The 19,458-nt window shown below is 41.2% G+C and overlaps 2 protein-coding genes across 2 annotated transcripts in view; one reads left to right on the top strand and one right to left on the bottom strand.

Moving 5' to 3' along the window:
- Positions 1-6,842: 6,842 nt before the first annotated feature.
- The window catches only part of TDRD9 (tudor domain containing 9), a 136,094-nt gene continuing 123,478 nt past the window's right edge, over positions 6,843-19,458 (top strand). The window contains exon 1 of the mRNA XM_011951409.1: positions 6,843-6,932. The gene's annotated coding sequence lies outside the window, so the exon portion shown is untranslated. The remainder of the gene's footprint in view (positions 6,933-19,458) is intronic.
- On the bottom strand, positions 7,474-9,364 carry RD3L (retinal degeneration 3-like). Its single transcript, XM_011951408.1, has 3 exons — positions 9,148-9,364; positions 8,450-8,755; positions 7,474-8,152 (listed from the first exon to the last, which is right to left on the bottom strand). Exons 2-3 carry the CDS (start codon positions 8,746-8,748, stop codon positions 7,855-7,857), a joined length of 597 nt encoding a protein of 198 aa, XP_011806798.1. The 5' UTR covers positions 8,749-8,755; positions 9,148-9,364; the 3' UTR covers positions 7,474-7,854.

The following is a 19,458-nucleotide window of genomic DNA, read 5'->3' as shown; positions in this document are numbered from 1 at the left end:
CGCCCGTCTAGTTTTTTTGTATTTTTAGTAGAGACAGGGTTTCACCGTGTTAGCCAGGATGGTTTCGGTCTCCTGGCCTCGTGATCCGCCCGTCTCAGCCTCCCAAAGTGCTGGGATTACAGGCGTGAGCCACCGTGCCCGGCCTATTTTACTATTATTATTTTTAAAAGTATTATTAAAAAAAATAGAGACAGGGTTTTGCCATGTTGCCCAGGCTTGTCTCGAACTCCTGAGCTCAAGTAGTCTGTCTGCCTCGGCCTCCCAAAGTGTTGGGATTACAGGCGTGAGCCACCACATCTGGCCCAGACCCCTAAGTCTTGGTTTTGGCACTTGTTGTCTCCTACTGAAGTTGAATGCCTGCTCTGTTGGGCATTGTGTCAGGTGACACAGGAGATGAACCATCTAGGCCCTTCTGACAGACGGGGAAGTTAAGATTGGAGCGGTTGAAGTTTACTTTGTCCTAGTCCACATACCTATTCTATTGTAGAATGGGTGTGTGGACTTCAAGGCATATTGTTTTTTTTCTTTTTGTCTTGTTGCCTTTTGATATTTAGGCGTCACATAGATGTTAGTGTATGACTCTGTAACTCTCCAAGAATTCCTGTTTTCTGTTCACCCATAAAATCCACTTGTTTTTTTTTTTTTCTCACCCAGGCTGGAGTGCAGTGCTGCTGTGCATAGCTTACTGCAGCCTTGGACTCCTGGGCTCGAGCAGTTTTCCTGCCTCAGCCTCCCAAGTAGCTGGGACTACAGGCACATGCTGCATGCCTGGCTAATTTATTTTTTATTTTTTGTAAAGATGGTGTCTCACTGTGTTGCCTATGCTGGTGTCAAACTCCTGGGCTCAAGCAATCCTCTCTTCTGGGCCTCCCAAAATGCTGGGATTATAGGAATGAGCCACTGCTCTGGCCAAAGTCCACATTTTCAAAATACCTTTTGGTCGTTTAACAGATTTTGTTTATTAAATAATTTTCTCATTGATTAAAAAAGTGCTGGCGCATATCCTCTGTATGTACTGTGTGCCGCTGGAGTAGAGCGATTGGAAGGGAGAGAATAGGTGTGGTCAGCGAGCTAACAGGAGATCAAGAGGTATGTCCTGGCTGGGCGCGGTGGCTCACGCCTGTAATCCCAGCACTTTGGGAGGCCGAGGCGGGTGGATCACGAGGTCAGGAGATTGAGACCATCCTGGCTAACACAGTGAAACCCCGTCTCTACTGAAAATACAAAAAATTAGCCGGGCGAGGTGGCGGGTGCCTGTAATCTCAGCTACTCGGGAGGCTGAGGCGGGAGAATGGCGTGAACTTGGGAGGCGAAGCTTGGGAGGCGAAGCTTGCAGTGAGCCGAGATTGCGCCACTGCACTCCAGCCTGGGTGACGGAGTGAGACTGTGTCTCAAAAAAAAAAAAAAAAGGAAAAAAGAGTTATGTCCTATATCATAGTGAGGACCTTGCTGCTTCATCTGAGGGAGCCAGGGAGCCACTGGAGGCGGCTTTGGGGTTCTGAGCAGAGTTGTGAGGTGATGTGACTTCTGACTTTAATAGGATCACAGCTGTGGTGAGTGGATTGAAGCGGGGCAAGGGCAGGAACAGGGTGGTCAGAGAAGAATCTTTTGATGTCCTCTGTGATGGTTAACTGTGTCAGCTTGACTGGGCGACAGTGCCCAGATATTTGGTCAAACGCTACTGTGGATGTTTTTTGAAGGTGTTTTTTAGATGAGACTAACGTTGCAAATCTGTGGACTTTGGGTAAAGGAGATCATGCTCCATGAGGTAGGAGGGCCTCGTCCAGTCAGTTAAGACCTGAATGCAGCGAAGACTGACCTTCTCTGAGCAAGAAGAAACTGTGCCAGCTGACTGACTTTGGACTTGCACTGTAACCCTTCCCTGGGTCTCCAGCCTGCTGGCCTATCCTGCAGATTCTGGACTTGCACCTCTACAGCTGGGGGAGCTAATTCCTTAAACTACATTTCTTTCTCCACATCTTGTTGGTTCTGTTTCTTTGGAGAGCTATGACTGACACATCATTCAAGCAAGAGATAGGATGGTGGCTTAGAACCGGCAGGTAGCTGAGGGGTGGAGGATGGGGGGTGTGGTAAGCAATGGTGGCATTTGGGACATGTTCTTAAGCTAGAGGCAAGGACTCTGTAGCTGGAGCAAGTGGAGGATGTGAGTGGGGAAGCAGTCACAGGTGACACCAAGGTTTCTGGCCTAGCAAGTGACAGTTATTGCCTTCAGTTTGTGGGGGAGTACCAGGATTGATTTTGAACATGTTCACTTTGAAATGCCTGTTAGACAGCAATACATGTAGGCAGTCTGGAGCTGAGGAAGGACGTCTGGCAGAACTAGACACTGGGAAGTTTAACTTCGAGACTGATGAGATCCCTTAACGAGGATGTACCCTAGTGAGTGGGTATAGAGAGAAGGGCCCGCCTGGGGTGCTTGAGTGTTATAGGTGGCTGAGGTGCAGTGAGAAAAGGAGACTGAGAACAAGTGGTCAGAGGAACACCAAGTGAGTGAGGCCCACTTTAACCAACAACAGCTTGCTTAGTGCCCCGCACATGCGTATCTTGACACTTTCATGGGAATGCTTTTGGGTGTTATTTTTCCCACATAAGAACTTATTAAGGGTACAAATTATCAGGGAATCTCTACCCCTTGGTGCAGTACCTGACATAGGAGGAACTCAGATATTTGTTTGAATGAATGGCCTAGGAGGTCACAATAATAATAGTTTTTTTTTTTTTTTTTGAGACTGAGTCTCGCTCTGTCCCCTAGGCTGGAGTGCAGTGGTGTAGTCTTGGCTCACTGGAAGCTCCGCCTCCAGGGTTCATGCCATTCTCCTGCCTCAGCCTCCCGAGTAGCTGGGACTACAGGCACCCGCCACCAAGCCTGGCTAATTTTTGTATTTTTAGTAGAGGTGGGGTTTCACTGTATTAGCCAGGATGGTCTCGATCTCCTGACCTCGTGATCTGCCCGCCTTAGCCTCCCAAAGTGCTGGGATTATAGCCATGAGCCACCACACCCGGCCAATAATAGTAATTTTTTTTTTACAAGAGGGAAGGCAGGGCGTTTGGTGAGTAGATAAGCATGGCAGAGTGCTGTTATGTATTTACCATGTGACAATGGAAGCAAGGTAATGACTGGGGATAATTATTATTTTCAGACGGGGTCTCCCTCTGTTGCCCCAGATGGAGTGCAGTGGCACAATCACGTTTCACTGCAGCCTTGACCTCCTGGGCTCAAGTGATCCTCCCTTGATTTTCCCACCTCAGTCTCCTGAGTAACTGGGACCACAGGTGCATGCTACCATGCCTGACCAATTAAAAAAATGTTTTTGGAGACACGGGATTTCACTATGTTACCCAGGCTGGTCTCAAATTCCTGGGCTCAAGTGATCTTTGCACCTTGGCCTCCCAAAGTGCTAGGATTACAGGCATGAGCCACCATGCTCGACCCAGAAGACCCCAGTTATTGAATGCTTACAATATGTCCTTATTCTAGACATGCTGAGAGTTGCTTCTTCATGCATTCCTGTCTTGATTGAATCATAAATCTCTGTCTTACTCTTCGGGCTATACTGGATTTTCCTAAGGAGTGTATCCGAGTGTGTATATAGGTATATAATCAAACAATAAAAATCACAATATCCTGGTAAGTGTACTATAAAATATTTCCAGAATAAGGGTGCTTCTCACAGTTTACATTGTAACCACTCTTGACCAAACCACTGCCATCATCTCTCGCCTGGATTATTGCAGAAACCGTCTATATTTGGTCTCCTGACTTTTCAACCTTACCCCCCAGTAATCTAGCACCTACAAGAATGACTGGCATGATGTAGATGCTAAGTTAATATTTGTTGAATGATGGCCTGGCATAGTGGCTCATGCCTGTAATCCCAGTGCTTTGGGAAGCTGAGGTGGGAGGATCACTTGAGGCCAGGAGTTCGAGACTAACCTGGGCAATATAGGGAGACCCTGTCTCTACAAAATTTTAAAAAATTAGCCGGATGTTATGGTGCCTGCCTGTAGTCCCAGCTACTTGGCAGGCTGACTCAGAAGGATCACTTGAAGCCAAGAGTTCAAGGCTGCAGTGAGCTATGATTGCACCACTGCACTCCTGGGCAACAGAGCAAGAGCCTGTCTCTTTAAAAAAATTGTTGAATGAACAAATTCTTGAGTAAACCTTCACACCTGAGGTTCTTTGAGCACATGTGTGACCTCCTGTGGCATCGAGTGCTGTTAGGATAAAATTTTGTCTGACTCTGCATCTAGGCTTGGCGAGCATTCCTCCGTCGGGCATCTCCTCATCTGCTGCTCTTGCTGCACTCCGGTCACGTTGGCATTTTTTCTGTGTCTTGAAGATAGCAAGCTCATTCCCACCTTGCAGCTTCCACATTGACTCTTTCTTCTGTATTCAGTGCTCCCCCTCGCTCCCTTCCCATGACAGGCTCCTTTCTTCATTTGGGACCCTGTTCAGATATCTCCTTAGAGAAGTTTCCTATGACCTCCATAGCTAAAGCAGCCCTTCCCTCCCTCCTTTTCTTTAGTCTTTTACACACGCTCTCTAGTCTTTTAAACAACCTTTTACCTTCTCCAAGCACTGAATTCCTGCCTCCATCCAGTCCTGTTTGTGATAACCAAAATCCAGCTCTGCCAGTTACCTTTGGATTGTGATTGTGGTTTTGGCCCCTCCCCCACCCCAAGGGAGGACCAGAAGGATTCTGAGTTTCTGGCTTGTAGAATAGAGTAGATAGGTGGTGCTGTCATTTACTGAGCTAGAAAATACCAATTGATGAAATGTTTGAAGAATTATGCTTTTAGAGGGTATGTATGTATTAGTCCTAGCTGGTTCTTGAGTTCTGTTTGTCCCTTTAGAACACAAAAATTTCTCTATGACTTTGGTTTTGAACATGTTGATTTTCTTTTTTTTAATTTTCTTTTTTGAATGGAGTATACTGAAGGATGAACATGCTGATTTTAAGTTGCACGTGAGTATCCAAGAGGAGGTGTCACATAGGCAATTGGTTCTGTGCATTTGGAGCTCAGAGATCACTTGGGGGAGGGACACAGCAGCCTGGATGTGAATGTCAGCTCTGCCAGTTATTGCTATACTGGGCAAGCCATTGGACATATTTGAGGCAGTTTGCTCATCTGTCATATGGGAATAATATCACCTACTTTATAAGGTTGCCGTGAAATGCGAATGCACTCACAGTGCTTAGTATGTGCCTGCTGTGTAAAATAATTACTTTAATATTATTAAATGGATTGGGCTGGCTAGTAATGCTACCTGGAGAGCCTATTATATGTTGGGGATTATGCAGAATGCTTTTATGTGGATTCATTTATTGTTTCTGTTCCCTGGCTAAAGATTGTAGCTCCTGAAAGAATGCTGCTTTCTCTTCATAAAACACACCTGAAGTGTTCCCAGTAGTCCTCTTCCCACCTGTGCCCTCTTTAACTTTTCTTTTTCTTTTTTGAGATAGAGTCTCTCTCTGTCGCCCAGGGCAGTGGCGCTATCTTGGCTCACTGCAAGCTCCGCCTCCCTGGTTCACGCCATTCTCCTGCCTCAGCCTCCTGAGCAGCTGGGACTACAGGTGCCCACCACCATGCCCGGCTAATTTTTTGTATTTTTAGTAGAGATGGGGTTTCACCATGTTAGTCAGGATGGTCTCGGATCTCCTGACCTCATGATCCACCCGCCTCCACCTCTTAAAGTGCTGAGATTACAGGCATGAGCCACCGTGCCCGGTCCCCCCATTATATTTTCGATCCTGATTCCTTTGCCAGCTTTAGGTATTATAAATAGGCTAGTGTATAAAAACATGGATCTGTCACTATTCAGGAAGTTATTTGTATTAAAATTTCTATTCGATTTATAGGTTTTCCAGAAGTAACTACAGTTTTAAATTACATATACCAATACTCTCACAGGACGTGAGTGTTAGGTTTGCCAACAACAAAGTGAGAGATGGAAACTCAAAACTTAATGTATTTTTCCTTTCTTTTTTCAAGCTTGGGTGGAAAATTAATTAAATTGCATGTGGGTGACTTAGAGTGGCTAGGACTCATTTTCATCCTGAACTAGCGGAGTGATGTCACTGTCCATAGCTGCTTCAGTCACCAGAAGCTTTTTGCCGGGAGTTATTTCTCCCTGTCTGAATACAGAGAATGACCCTCTCTAGCAAGTGGTATGGTGTTGTCCAGTGGCTGCTTGAGGAGCCTTGGAGAGTGAAGGAAATGATTTGCATCTCTTCATGGCATATATTTCCTGGTATGTGTGGTGGGATGATCAATTCTAGTACCGTGCTTCATATACAAACTTCACGTTCTGCATGTTTCTTTAAATGAAAATTTTGTTCTTACCATGATTTAAGCAATGATATTTTCTTAAAACTCATGTTCGCTGTTTACTGTATTCACTGCACAATAAGTAGCTGTGTACTTTTCGGGGCATTAATCTCTCCCACACATAGTTTCCACTCTAGGAAATCTTACAGTGACTAAAGAAGCCAAAGGTAGTATGTAGGAAAACTGAAAATTTCAGAGCAGGAATGAGACGTGTCTTTATTTTAAATCTACTTGGGACTGTGTTTCTGTTTATGTTGTCGTGTTAAACCCTAATCAGGTGGGTTGCATTACATGGTTGGGATTTAAGATCAAATTGAGGTCAGTTGAAACTGGTACAGAAGTTGGCTAAGAATGCAGGGAGAATAAAGTTAGAAGATATATATATATATGTATATATATTTAGTAGTGTATATTTAGTTCTAGTCTTTTTGAAAAAAAGTGTTTTTTATTTTTTTTGAGACAAGGTCTTTCTCTGTTGCCTAGGTTGGGGTGCAGTGGTGTGATCATAGCTCACTGCGGCCTTAAACTCCTGGGCTCGGGTGAGCTTCCTGTCTCAGCCTCCTGAGTAGCCAGGACTACAGGTGTGTGCCACCACACCCAGGTTGTTCCAATTTTGACACATACAATTTTTTATTTTTAGATGAAAGTAAACCGGTAAATCTTTGAATATGAAGTTATAATTAGGTTCCTTGGACTTACCTTTAAGAATGAATTCTAGCACTTTATAAAAAAAAATCTGACTAATATATAGTTTCCTACTTTTAATAAAGTTATGAAAAGCCAGATTTTATACATTAAATATTTTGCTATTTCACCTGAGTATAAGTTTAAATTATTCACCAACAGTGAATGTTTTTCTTTGAGAGTAGCAGCTACTCATGTTGCTAAATCAGCCCATTTATCTTTACTGATGTAATATAGAGCTGAGTTTTATTACACGTTCCCTTAATGTTGAGCTTAAAAGTACTGTGATTAAAACCAAAGTTGAGTTTGGGTTAAAGCCCTGCTTCATTTTTAAACTACATGTTATTTTTTCCCTCACCGCCCTTCTCCCCATCCCCTGCTGAGAATGATCACATAATGGGATGTTGACTTCTCATTTCTGTTATATTGTAAAGATAGGATTCACATTAATCATTTATTTAATTCTATATGTACTTTGTTGTAGAATAAAAGTCAAGGTTAATATCTAAGTTTTATACAGAATTTGTCAAACTTCATCCTAAAGTTGATTTAGTTCCTGTGAGGTGGGTTTGAGGTATAAGAAAATACTTCAAACATTTTTTCAAAATACTTAGGAAACATTTTAGTTAAAAGCATACTATTCAATGAAAACATAGCATGTTTAGAGTGGTTAAAAAAAGAATACTACTGAAAACATAGGATACATCCCCAGGATACTGACCTTGTAACATAGAAAAACTTTAAGTCACATCACATTTTCTTATTCTTAATATTAAGAGTTCTAAGGTGGTCATAAAAACTCCTCTAGTTATAAGTAACTTAACTAGATGGGTGATAATATGGTAGGTTCCATATTCTGTGTGAGAACACTGGGAACCTCTCCTTTGTGTTTCTATCTACGTAACTGGAAATGGTGGGTATTTCATCTTTGCCTGCCCTCTTGGAGCTGTCACCTGGGATCACAGAAGGAGCAGGGTAGTCTGTGCTCCCTGAGTCCTCCAGGTCCTCTTGCTCACCCCCTCTGTCAGAGCTGCTTAGGAAGTCTTTCAGAACTTGCTTGAAGATGTAGACTATTTCCCATGGCAGTACATCATTTTCTGCCAAAACTTCTCGAAATCTGGAGGGAATGTGGTAATGAATATTCTGTTTAGAACATTTTTTGTTATATCTCCTTATCTCCAAAATGCAGCAGAATAATGTGCTTGTATACAAGTTACCCACCTTTTGAGTATTAATGCATGTTGTTTTAAAATTATGCTTCTAGTAAAGAAATTTTAGGTAATTTAAAACCATTTCTCACCAGATAGCTACACAGTTAGAGAATTTACATGATAGAATACAATTTCTAGTCAAAATGTATGAGGAACTTAGACTTAGCAGTAGCGAGTATCATAAGAGAACATAGTATTTTTACCTGCTGAGAATAGTTCCAGTTTGGCAGGGTTGAACTTGTGAGCAAAGAACTTCAAGTTGTCTTTGTTCAGTCACTGAGATAGTTGTGTGGGGATTCTGGTAGTTTCTGAGCCAGTTGTAATCCACACCTGTTTTTTTCACTTTTTGTTCATTTTCGATTTCTTGTATTAATCTCTCTCGCTCCTTTAGGTGCCATTTTAATTCCCGAAGCAGAGTCTTTGTCACTACATCTGAGCCAGCATAGTGTCTGGGTTTGTAGGAATCGTTTCTGGGCCATTTCATCCAGCCAAAAAGTGGCATTTTTAGCCTATGGAAATATTTTCCCGTGTTTATTTGCTCAAAACGTTATGGTTCTTCTGAGCAAATATTTGTTTCTTTACAATAAATTTGCCCGAAAAGTGCATGATTTTTTTTTCACGGGTTAGCTATGCAGGTCAAAATAAGATTAGAACATGGATTAACATCTTAATTTTTAACTAGGTCAGTGGCAGAAACCAAGCTTTGAAAATGCTTTTATGTAGCTTAGCAGAAATTAGATATACAAAGTCAGAGATAATATATAGGCTGAATGATACCTGAAAATAACACTAACACTTGCTGTGAAAAGTTTTTAGGAGACTTAAAATGTTAATGTCGAGGCAAGTGCTGCCTGTAAATACTTTTGATTTATGTTTTGTATAGAAAAGGTTTAAAGCTTACCTGTTAAGCTGATGGGCTGATGTGATGTTGCCAAAGAGTTGCCTGAAATTGGTGATGGAGCTGTGTTTCACTCGGGCATATCTTGCTCTCCTGGATGTGTCCTCTGTTGAAGGAATGCACTGCCTTATTTACCCACCAAAATTGTATTTGAAATAAATAACTTTCTATGTTAGGAATGAGGCTGTGATGTCTTCATTTGGAGAGAATGCTTATTAATTCACCTTGTAAGTAAGCTAGAAGAAATGACAAAAATAACTTACATTTAATCTTCACAAGTTATATAATGGTCTGCCTTTTGAATGTAGCTCAGTCTACTTGAAAAAAATGCCAGCAGCTATGGATGCTGGTCCTAAATGCATTCCGACATGTCTTTGGTAATGAAGTGAAGAATGGTCGTCTAAAGCACCACAGATGCGCTCCGAGCTACAGTGAAGACTGTCGCATGATGTGATGCTTTGCTGTGCACAGCTGTAGGTCACAGTTTAGTGCTATATTTTTATGCCTGTAGAGTTCTAAAAATAACCATGTTGCTTTTATTCTTCAGCTTAACTTTCAGGCCATTTGGAAGCCGGGTCATTGTCCCCTCTAGTGAAAATAGGAAAAATAGATCAGACTTGACTATTTGCAAAACATGCATTCTGAGGAAGCTCATTGTAATTGAGCGAAATAGGTAAAGAATGCTGATGTGAATCATAATTGTGAAATATTTAGCAAAGGTTACATTCTGTATTCATTTTGTTTTTTTCTCGCAAAATAGTTAAATTTGTATATTTAAGCAAGTTGAAATGCTAGGGAACATAATAAACACTTAGCTAGATAACTTTAAAATATACTTTGTAATCTCTGAAAACATGGTAATAAGGCAGTAATTGGTTGTCAGGGAAAAATAGAGGCATAAGAATATACAAAGTTCAAAACAAAATCTTGTAATTCATCATAGAAAAATCATTTTAGTGTTTTTTTTTGGAGCTGAGGATGAAAAATTTGTATTTACTGTTTAGGTGCATATTGGTTTGTAATGGTCGTTATTGTGCCATTTCTTTTTTCTTTCTTTCTTTTTTTTTTTTTTTTGAGACGGAGTCTTGCTCTGTCGCCCAGGCTGGAGTGCAGTGGCCGGATCTCAGCTCGCTGCAAGCTCCACCTCCCGGGTTTACGCCATTCTCCTGCCTCAGCCTCCTGAGTAGCTGGGACTACTGTAGGCGCCCGCCACCACGCCCGGCTAGTTTTTTTTGTATTTTTTTAGTGGAGACGGGGTTTCACCGTGTTAGCCAGGATGGTCTCGATCTCCTGACCCCGTGATCCACCCGTCTCGGCCTCCCAAAGTGCTGGGATTACAGGCTTGAGCCACCGCGCCTGGCCATTCTTTTTTTTTTTTTGAGACAGAGTCACGTTGTGTCACCAGGGCTGTAGTGCAGTGGCATGATCACGGCTCACTGTAGCCTCAACCTCCTGGGCTCAAGTGATCCTCCCACCTCAGCCCCCTGAGTAGCCAGGACCACAGGTGCATGCCACAGCATGCCTGGCTAGTTTAAAAAAAAAAATGCACATGCACATATGTACCTACATATATGTTTTATATATGTACACACACGCACACATGTTTTATATATGTACATGTAGACATTTTATACGTGTACATATATGTATATATGCATGTAATATACGTATATATGCACATAGGTATATATACATACATGTATGTATTATATATGCATATATAACTATACACACATACATACACACACACATCCTTTTTTTTTTTTTTTTTTGTAGAAATAAGGTCTCCTGGTGTTGCCCAGGCTGGTCTCTAAAGTGGCTCTAAAGTGGGCTCAAGTAATCCTCCTGCCTCAGCCTCCCAAAGTGCTGGGATTACAGACGTGAGCCACTGCACCGGCCCGTACTAATTTTCTATGCAAGTGTTTGTCTTTTGCTAAAGGGTGGATAGAATATAAAAGGTCTTTTACTCTCCAGTTCTCTGTTAAACGACTGCATAGTGGTTTTCCCTTTTATAATATTTGTTTCTTCTGTTGCTTTTCCTTTCAAATGAGCCATGAAGAATAGATATTGTTTACATCAGACTTGCATGTCATGCATGATCAAGAGCGATGTGTGTGGTCATCTTACAGCTCCTATTGCTTGTATGTTACAAAAAGCCAGATGTCAGGATTCATTATTGTCAACTAGACGGTTTTCACATTACATTGCATATACTGTTAGGAGAAGGAAAGGAGTAAAGTTTATCATGATAGAAGTGTCCTACCAAATTTTATACTAAAATTACAGCGAATCTTGCCGCATACTCCTTTGAATAACCTCCTTGTTACTGCATACACTTTTTTTCCTCTGAAATGGTAGCAAAAATATCAGAACATATTGGATATGGAACTTAAGCCAAATTTCTGTTCAAGGCCCTCTGCAGTCTTACATTATCCCTCCTTCAAGGCCCTCTGCAGTCTTATATTATCCCTCCTTACCTGGATTGCTTTCTTGCTGGACCCTAGAGTACACCTTTTGTTTCAGCCAGGCCACATTACCCCCTGACACTTGCCATGCTTACTTCTGATCCTTCAGCTTTAGTTCAACTGTTTTTTCTCTTCCGAAAAGCGTCTTCTTTGTCTTTTTCATGTATCCACATAGTAATTCTCCTTTTCATGGACCAGCTCAAATACCAACTCATTTTTTCCTTCAACCTGAGGGTCAACGTGAACATCTTCCTTGGCCCTACTTTTCCTTTGAACTCTGGTTTTATTTATCTTCACTGTTAAACTTATAGAAAGACTGGTTTGGTCTGTGTTCCTCTTTTCTCTTCCCCCGACCCTTTTTTTTGGGATGGAGTCTTGCTCTGTTGCCCAGGCTGGAGTGCAGTGGCATGATTTCGGCTCTGCAACCTCTGCCTCCTGGGTTCAAGTGATTCTTGTGCCTCAGCCTCCCTCGTAGCTGGGATTACAGGTGTGAGCCACCACACCCAGCTAATTTTTGTATTTTTAGTAGAAATGGGGTTTCACCATGTTGGCCAGACTGGTCTTGAACTGCTGACCTCAAGTGATCTGCCTGCCTTGGCCTCCCAAAGTGCTGGGATTACAGGCATGAGCCACAGCACCTGGCTGCTTTTCCCTTTTTCCTAATCCTTTCCAATTAGATCCTGCTCTGTTCTCTACTGTAATTGCTGGCTTTCAGTCACTTAGCAGATATCTATTGACTGTCTGCCAGGGCCTGGATCGTTAGGGGCTCAGGTGTAGCAGTGAACAAAACAGACCTAGTTCCTACTCCCAAGGAGCCAGCCTCCAAATGTGAAGACAAATATGAGTAAACAAATCATCCAGTAAGGTAATTATAGATGATCATAATCTATTAATACACTTGAAGCACTTCTCCCACTTAGAACTGGAGGTCAGAGAAGGCCTTTTTGGGTAGTGGGTGTCCTTTTAACAGAGATTTAAAGATCAATGAGCTAGCCACTGGAAGAGCTTCTTGAAGGCAGTCTTCCTTCTCCACTTACTTGTTTGACACCTGTCTTGCCACCGAAACCATGACCAAAGACCTTTTCAGAACTTTTCTTACCACCTTAACTCACATTGAGTATACCTTCCTTTGAACTTAATTGTGTGAACCCATTTTTCTAGTACTTAGTGTGTGCTACTTGCCTTACAAATTTTATTTTGTCCTGCTTCCTGAGATTATCAGATTGAAGTAGAGACCCAAATATTTCTCTGATTATAGTATTTCTTCTACTGCTATGTAGATAGAGAACATAAATATTTGTAAGTAAAGGTAAGGAAGTATCTTGGATTGTATTTATCTTACATTTTAATGAGTTGAATGAATTGTTTCTGATGAATTGCAAACTTAGTAGGATATTTTGTGTGGATGACATAAAGCTTAAGCTATCAGGTCATTTGCTTTTTGGTCATTGTCATAGTCTTCTAGTTTACACCTTGTTAGCTAAGTATTAAATTGTATAAGACTTAAAATGAAATAGGACCATGTCATGCATAATATATGTGTGTCTATGTACAATTTTAAGATCTGTAAGGAAGTACATAAAAAGAGAAAAGTTTAGAAAGACAAAGTTTTGGAACGTTCAAAAGCAAGTTAAGGAGCCAGGCATAACTTTTTATATATTACAATCAGGGCTGCTTTATATAATATTCAACAGTACTTGATTGCAATCAAAGAAAGATTTTTCATTGTGGGAAGATTCATGTCTTTCTGTTTTTTTTTTTCTTCTTTTGAGACAAGGTCTTGCTCTGTCACCTAGGCTAGAGTACAGTGGCATGGTCACAGCTTACTGCAGCCTCAGCCTTCTGGGCTCAAGATATCCTCTCATCTAAGCCTCTTAAGTAGCTGGGACTACAGGCACGTGCCACCATGCCTGACTAATTTTTAAATGTTTGGTAGAGAGTGGGTCTCACTCACCATGTTGCTCAGGTTGGTCCTGAACTCCTGGGCACAGGCAATCTCCCACTCAGCCTCCCAGTGTGCTGGGATTATAGGCATGAGCCGCTGTGCCCAGCCTGTTTTTATTCATTTTGCTACTGAATTAAAAGTTCTGGGTTATTGGATCATTTTTCTTAAGGTAAAGTACATTTCTATGGAGTTGTTCATATTAAAAACACTCAACAAAGTAGGAATAGAAGGAAACTACTAGCATAATAAAAGCCATATATGAAAAGCCCACAACTAACATCATACTTGATGAAAGATTGAAAGCTTTTCCTGTAAGATCAGGAACAAGGTGAGGTTGTCTCCTTTCACCACTTTTACTTAACTTAGTACTAGAATTTCTAGCCAGAGCAATCAAGGAAGGCTAAGAAATAAAATGTATCCAAATTGGAATGGAAGAAGTAACATTATCTCTGTTTGCAGATGATATAATTTTATATGTTGAAAATCCTAGATTCCACAAAAAACTGTCACAACTAATAATTGAATTCAGCAAAGTAGCAGTCCGCAAAGTTAACACACAAAATTCAGTTTCATTTCTACTATTATTATTTTTTTTGAGACAGAGTCTCACTCTGTTGCCAGGCTAGAGTACAGTGGCATGATCTCGGCTCACTGCAACTTCAGCCTCCTGGGCTCAAGGGATTCTGCTGCCTCAGCCTCCCAAGTAACTGGGACTACAGGCATGCCACCACGCCCAGATAATTTTTGTATTTTTAGTAGAGATGGGGTTTCACCATGTTGGCCAGGATGGTCTTGCGCTCTTGACCTCGTGATCCACCCGCCTCAACTTCCCAAAGTGCTGGGATTACAGGCGTGAGCCACCACGCCCGGTTCAGTTTCACTTCTATACCCTAACAATGAACAACCTAAAAAGGAAATTACAAAACTATTCTATTGGCAATAGCATAAAAAATAATAAAATACTCAGGGATTAATCAAATAAGTGAAAGTCTTAGACAATGAGAAGTGCAAAACATTGCTGAAAGAAATTAAAAACATAAACAAATGGAAATACATCCTCTATTCATGGATTGGAAGGCAATATTGTTAAAATGTCAGTACTACACAATGTGATCTACAGATTCAATGCAATCTCTGCCAAAATCCTAATGACTTTTTTTTCGTAAATAGAAAAATCCATCCTGAAATTCATATGGAATATCAAGGAACCCTGAATAGTCAAAACAATCTTGAAAAAGAAGTACAAAGCTGGAAGACTCACACTTCCTGATTTTAAATCTTACTACAAAGCTACAATCATCAAAACAGTATGGTATTGGCATAAAGACACATAGACCAAAGGAGTAGAGAGCCCAGAAATAAACCCTCATATACATGGTCCATGATTTTCAGTAAGGGTGTCAACACCAATTAATGGGAAAAGGACAGTCGAATGATGCTGAGAGTAGTGGAAATCCACAGGCAAAATGAATTTGGATTATTACTTTACACCATATACAAAAATTAAGTTAAAATGGATTAAAGTTCAAAAGTAAGACCTAAAACTGCAAAACCCTTACGGGAAAACTGAGGGCACAAACTTCACATTGTATGTGGCAATAATTTCTTGACTATGACCCCAAAGGCACAGGCAACAAAAGAAGAAATAGACAAATTGGACTTGATGAAAGATTCGTATATCAAAAAACTCAACAGTAAAAAGGAGCTCACAAGATGGAGAAGTATTTGCAAATCATGTATCTGAAAAGGGATTAATACATAGAATGTATAGAGATTCCCAAAATGCAACAAGAAAAAAACAGATTTTTATTTTTTTAAGAGACAGGGTCTCGCTCTGTTCCCTAGGCTGGACTACAGTGGTACAATCATAGCTCACTTCAGTCTCGACCTCCTAGGCTTAAGGGATCCTTCTGCCTCAGCCTTCCAAGTAGCTGGGACTATAGGTGTGCATCTGTGTGCTTGCTATTTTTTTTATTTTTATTTTTTGTAGAGACAGGGTCTTACCATGTTGCTCAGGCTGGTCTTGAACTCCTGGTTTTGAGTCATCCTCCCACCTTCACCTCCCAAAGTGCTAGGAATATAGGCATGAGTCATTGCACCTGGCAAAAAAGTTGATTCAAAATGGGCAAAACAGGAGTTGGTGAGGATGTGGAGAAATTGGAACCCTTGTGTACTGTTGGTGAGAATGTAAAATGGTGGGGCTGCTGTGGAAAACAGTATGGTGGATCCTCAAAAAATTAAAAATAGAATTACTATATGACTCAGCAATTTCACTTTTGGGTATATATCCAGAAAAGTTTAAAGGAAGACCTTGAATAGATGTTTGTACACCTGTGTTCATAACATCATTATTCACAATAGCTAAAACGTGGAAGCAACCTGAGTGTCCATTGATGGATGAATAAATACAGTGTGGTATATCCATACAAAGGAGTATTACTCAGCCTTAAAAAGGAAGAAAATTCTGACATAACGCTCTGACATAGGTGAACCTTGAGGACATTATGCTAAATAAGCCAGTCACAAAAGGACGGATGCTTTAGCCAGGCACTATGGAGTGTGCCTGTAGTTCCAGCTACTTGGGAGGCTAAGGTGGGAGGAGTGCATGAACCCAGAAATTTAAGGCTGCAGTGCGCTATAATTGCACCACTGCACTCCAACTTGGGCAACAGAGCAAGACCCTGTGACAGAGTGAGACTCCATCTCAAAAAAAAAAAAAAAAATCCTCAAAAGGACAAATACTCTGTGATTCCACTTATATGACATTCCCTAAAGGAGTCAATATAATAGGGCCAGAAAGTAGAATGGTATTTGTTGGTGGCTAGGAATAGAGGGAAATGGGGAGTTATTGTTTAATGGGTACAGAGATTGTTTTACAAGATGGAGTTCTGGAGATGGATGGTGGTGAAGGTTGCATAACATGAATGTATTTAATACCGCTGCACTGTACTCTTAAAAATAGTTAAGATGGAGGATACTTTTGTTGAAAGACTTGTGAATAGCATGATTCATTTCTAGCAGAGGCTAAGTTTAGGACAGCAGCTTCCATTGAGAAGTCTTTCTGTGTCGTGAATAGCATTTTAATGACCTCTTGGCTCACATAAGCAAACAACATAGGGGTGTATCTGCTCTCAAAATCCATGAAGCAGGGGTCTAGATGAGATTATATGATGTCTTGCAACGTGTAATTCATTTTGCTAGTAGAAGAATTCTTTGTAGAAGTTGGCAGATTGAAGTGTTTTTTCAGGGGAGTAAATCCTCCAAACAAAAACAATCCAAAATATAGTCAGTCCAGGTCCTGGTTTTAGTTATTCTTTGACCCCTGATTATAAACAATTTCATGTATGTTTTCACTGTCTTCCAGTTATGACACCCAGGGAGTCGTGCAATGTGAATAACACAATGGTCAACCTCATATATTTGTGATTGCAACAATAACTTTGAAGGTTATGACTTGTGAAGACACAGAAGCTCGAAACAACGCTGGCTTTGCCAATTTGTTTTATTTTATTTTATTTTTGAGATGGAGTCTCACTCTGTCATCCATGCTGGAGTGCAATGGCATGATCTCGGCTCACCACAACCTCCGCCTCCCGAGTTCAGGTGATTCTCCTGCCTCAGCCTCCCGAGTAGCTGAGATTACAGGCGCCCACCACTACACCTGGCTAATTTTTGTATTTTTAGTAGAGACGGGGTTTCACCATGTTGGTCAGGTTGGTCTCGAACTCCGGACCTCAGGTGGTCCACCCGCCTCGTCCTCCCAAAGTGCTGGGATTACAGGCATGAGACACCATGTCCGGCCGGCTTTGCCAATTTAAACAAATCCTGGTTTGTTTCCTTCTTCCCTCCCTCCTTTCCTCCCTCCCTCCCTCCTTCCTTCCTTCCTTCCTTCCTTCCTTCCTTCCTTCCTTCCTTCCTTCCTTCCTTCCTTCCTTCCTTCCTTCCTTCCTTCCTTCCTTCCTTCCTTCCTGCGTCTTTCTGTCTGTCTTTCTGTCTTTCTTTCTGTCTTTCTGACGAAGTTTTGCTCTTGTTGCCCAGGCTGGAGTGCCGTGGCGCAATCTTGGCTCACCGCAACCTCTGCCTCCCAGGTTCAAGCGATTCTTCTGCCTCAGCCTCCCTAGTAGCTGGGATTACAGGCATGTGCCACCACGCCCAGCTAATTTTGTGTTTTTAGTAGAGACAGGGTTTTCTCCATGTTGGTCAGGCTGGTCTTGAACTCCTGACCTCAGATGATCTGCCTGCCTCGGCCTCCCAAAGTGCTGGGATTACAGGCATGAGCCACCGCGCCTGGCCAGTTTCTATTTCATAATCAAATAAATGTCCCTTCTTTCACCACAATGATTAAACTATGTATTTGGTTCCAGGAGGTATTTTCTTTGTCAGTTTTTGTGCTGAGCAATTTTATCTTGAATTTAGAAACTAATCTTACGAAGAACACAAGAAGATGACCCCAGGTCTAGGACTTGGAAGCCTGTGTTATGGAAGGATACAGAAACGTGACATTTGATCATGGGAGGTTGGTTCGGTCTGGTAAATAATGGACCAGATACACTATGGGAATAAAATATTGTGTACCTCATCTATTTGCTGATCAAACATTTAGCAAAAACTGCATGTGTGAAAGTTGTCAGAGTCAAAATGTAGTCATTAATATTAAAACCCTGACAAACAGAGCCAAGGAAGGCCATGAAGAGAGGGGTCTCACACTTGTATGTTTTATAACGAAAAAGACTGCAAAACCTACAGCCTTCACAAAGGCCATCACAACCTTACTCAAAAAATATTTCTCCAAGGACATCTGCCCAACCACTGCTTGACCAGCTTCAGACTAGCATCACCCTGTTTTGATCTTTGTAGCCAAGGATAATTATTTCAAAACAATTATGTACTCCTCCTCATTTTTGCCTTTAAAAACCTTTATCTTTCTTTACTTCCCTGAATACACAAATAATTTACTGTGGTATGTATAATTCCCATTGCAATGCTTTATTCCCAAATGAAGATCTTTCCTTGTTGAAAAAAAAAAGAAGAAAATCCAGAATTTTTCAGATAGTGCCCTAAAATCAGTTTTATATGCCTTACTGGTTGTTAGGTTGTTCCTGCACTTGACTTTATCATTTGTTTACTACTAGTAAAAAGCAGCATGCCAAATAATCCCTAATTTTCCACTAAAAAAATAAAGATGTTAAGCTTTTTGAAAAGTTTAGATTAAACCTACTGTTGTTAGATTAATGTTATTTGTTGCTTCCCTTTATCTGGAATGTGGCATTAGCTCTTTTATTTTAACCCCCTTTAATTCTTACTCAATGCCATGACTTAAGGTTTGAAAGCTAAACACTGGGACTTTGGAAAACGCACTGACAGTTTTGTTTGCATGATTAAATCGGCATTGTACATAGAAAGGATATGGCTACCTTTTGTTAAATCTGCACTTTCTAAATATCAACAAAGGGAAATGAAGTATAAATTTTTGTATAATCTATTGGAAACATTTTGTTTGGTTGATATTAGGGCTTTGCCCCTTTCCTGTAAGTCTCTTGGGATCCTGTGTAGAAGCTGTTCTCATTGAACACTAAACAGTTAAGTCCTTTCTCTAGTACTAGCTACAAATTCAGTGTCATGTTCTACTTCACAATTTAAATAAACTGAAATATTTCTTTTTTTTCTTTTTTTTTTTTGAGAGGGAGTTTCGCTCTGTTGCCCAGGCTGGTGTGCAGTGGCCCGATCTCGGCTCACTGCAAGCTCTGCCTCCCGAGTTCATGCCATTCTCCTGCCTCAGCCTCCCGAGTAGCTGGGACCACAGGCGCCCGCCACCACGCCCGGCTAATTTTTTTTGTGTTTTTAGTAGAGACGGAGTTTCACCTTGTTAGCCAGGGTGGTCTCGATCTCCTGACCTCACAATCT

Source organism: Colobus angolensis, unplaced genomic scaffold (assembly GCF_000951035.1).
Source record: "Colobus angolensis palliatus isolate OR3802 unplaced genomic scaffold, Cang.pa_1.0 Scaffold32, whole genome shotgun sequence".
In the NCBI taxonomy this organism is placed as follows: Eukaryota; Metazoa; Chordata; class Mammalia; order Primates; family Cercopithecidae; genus Colobus; species Colobus angolensis.
Note: the sequence above shows the minus strand (reverse complement) of the source record. Positions and strands in the feature narration are given on the sequence as shown.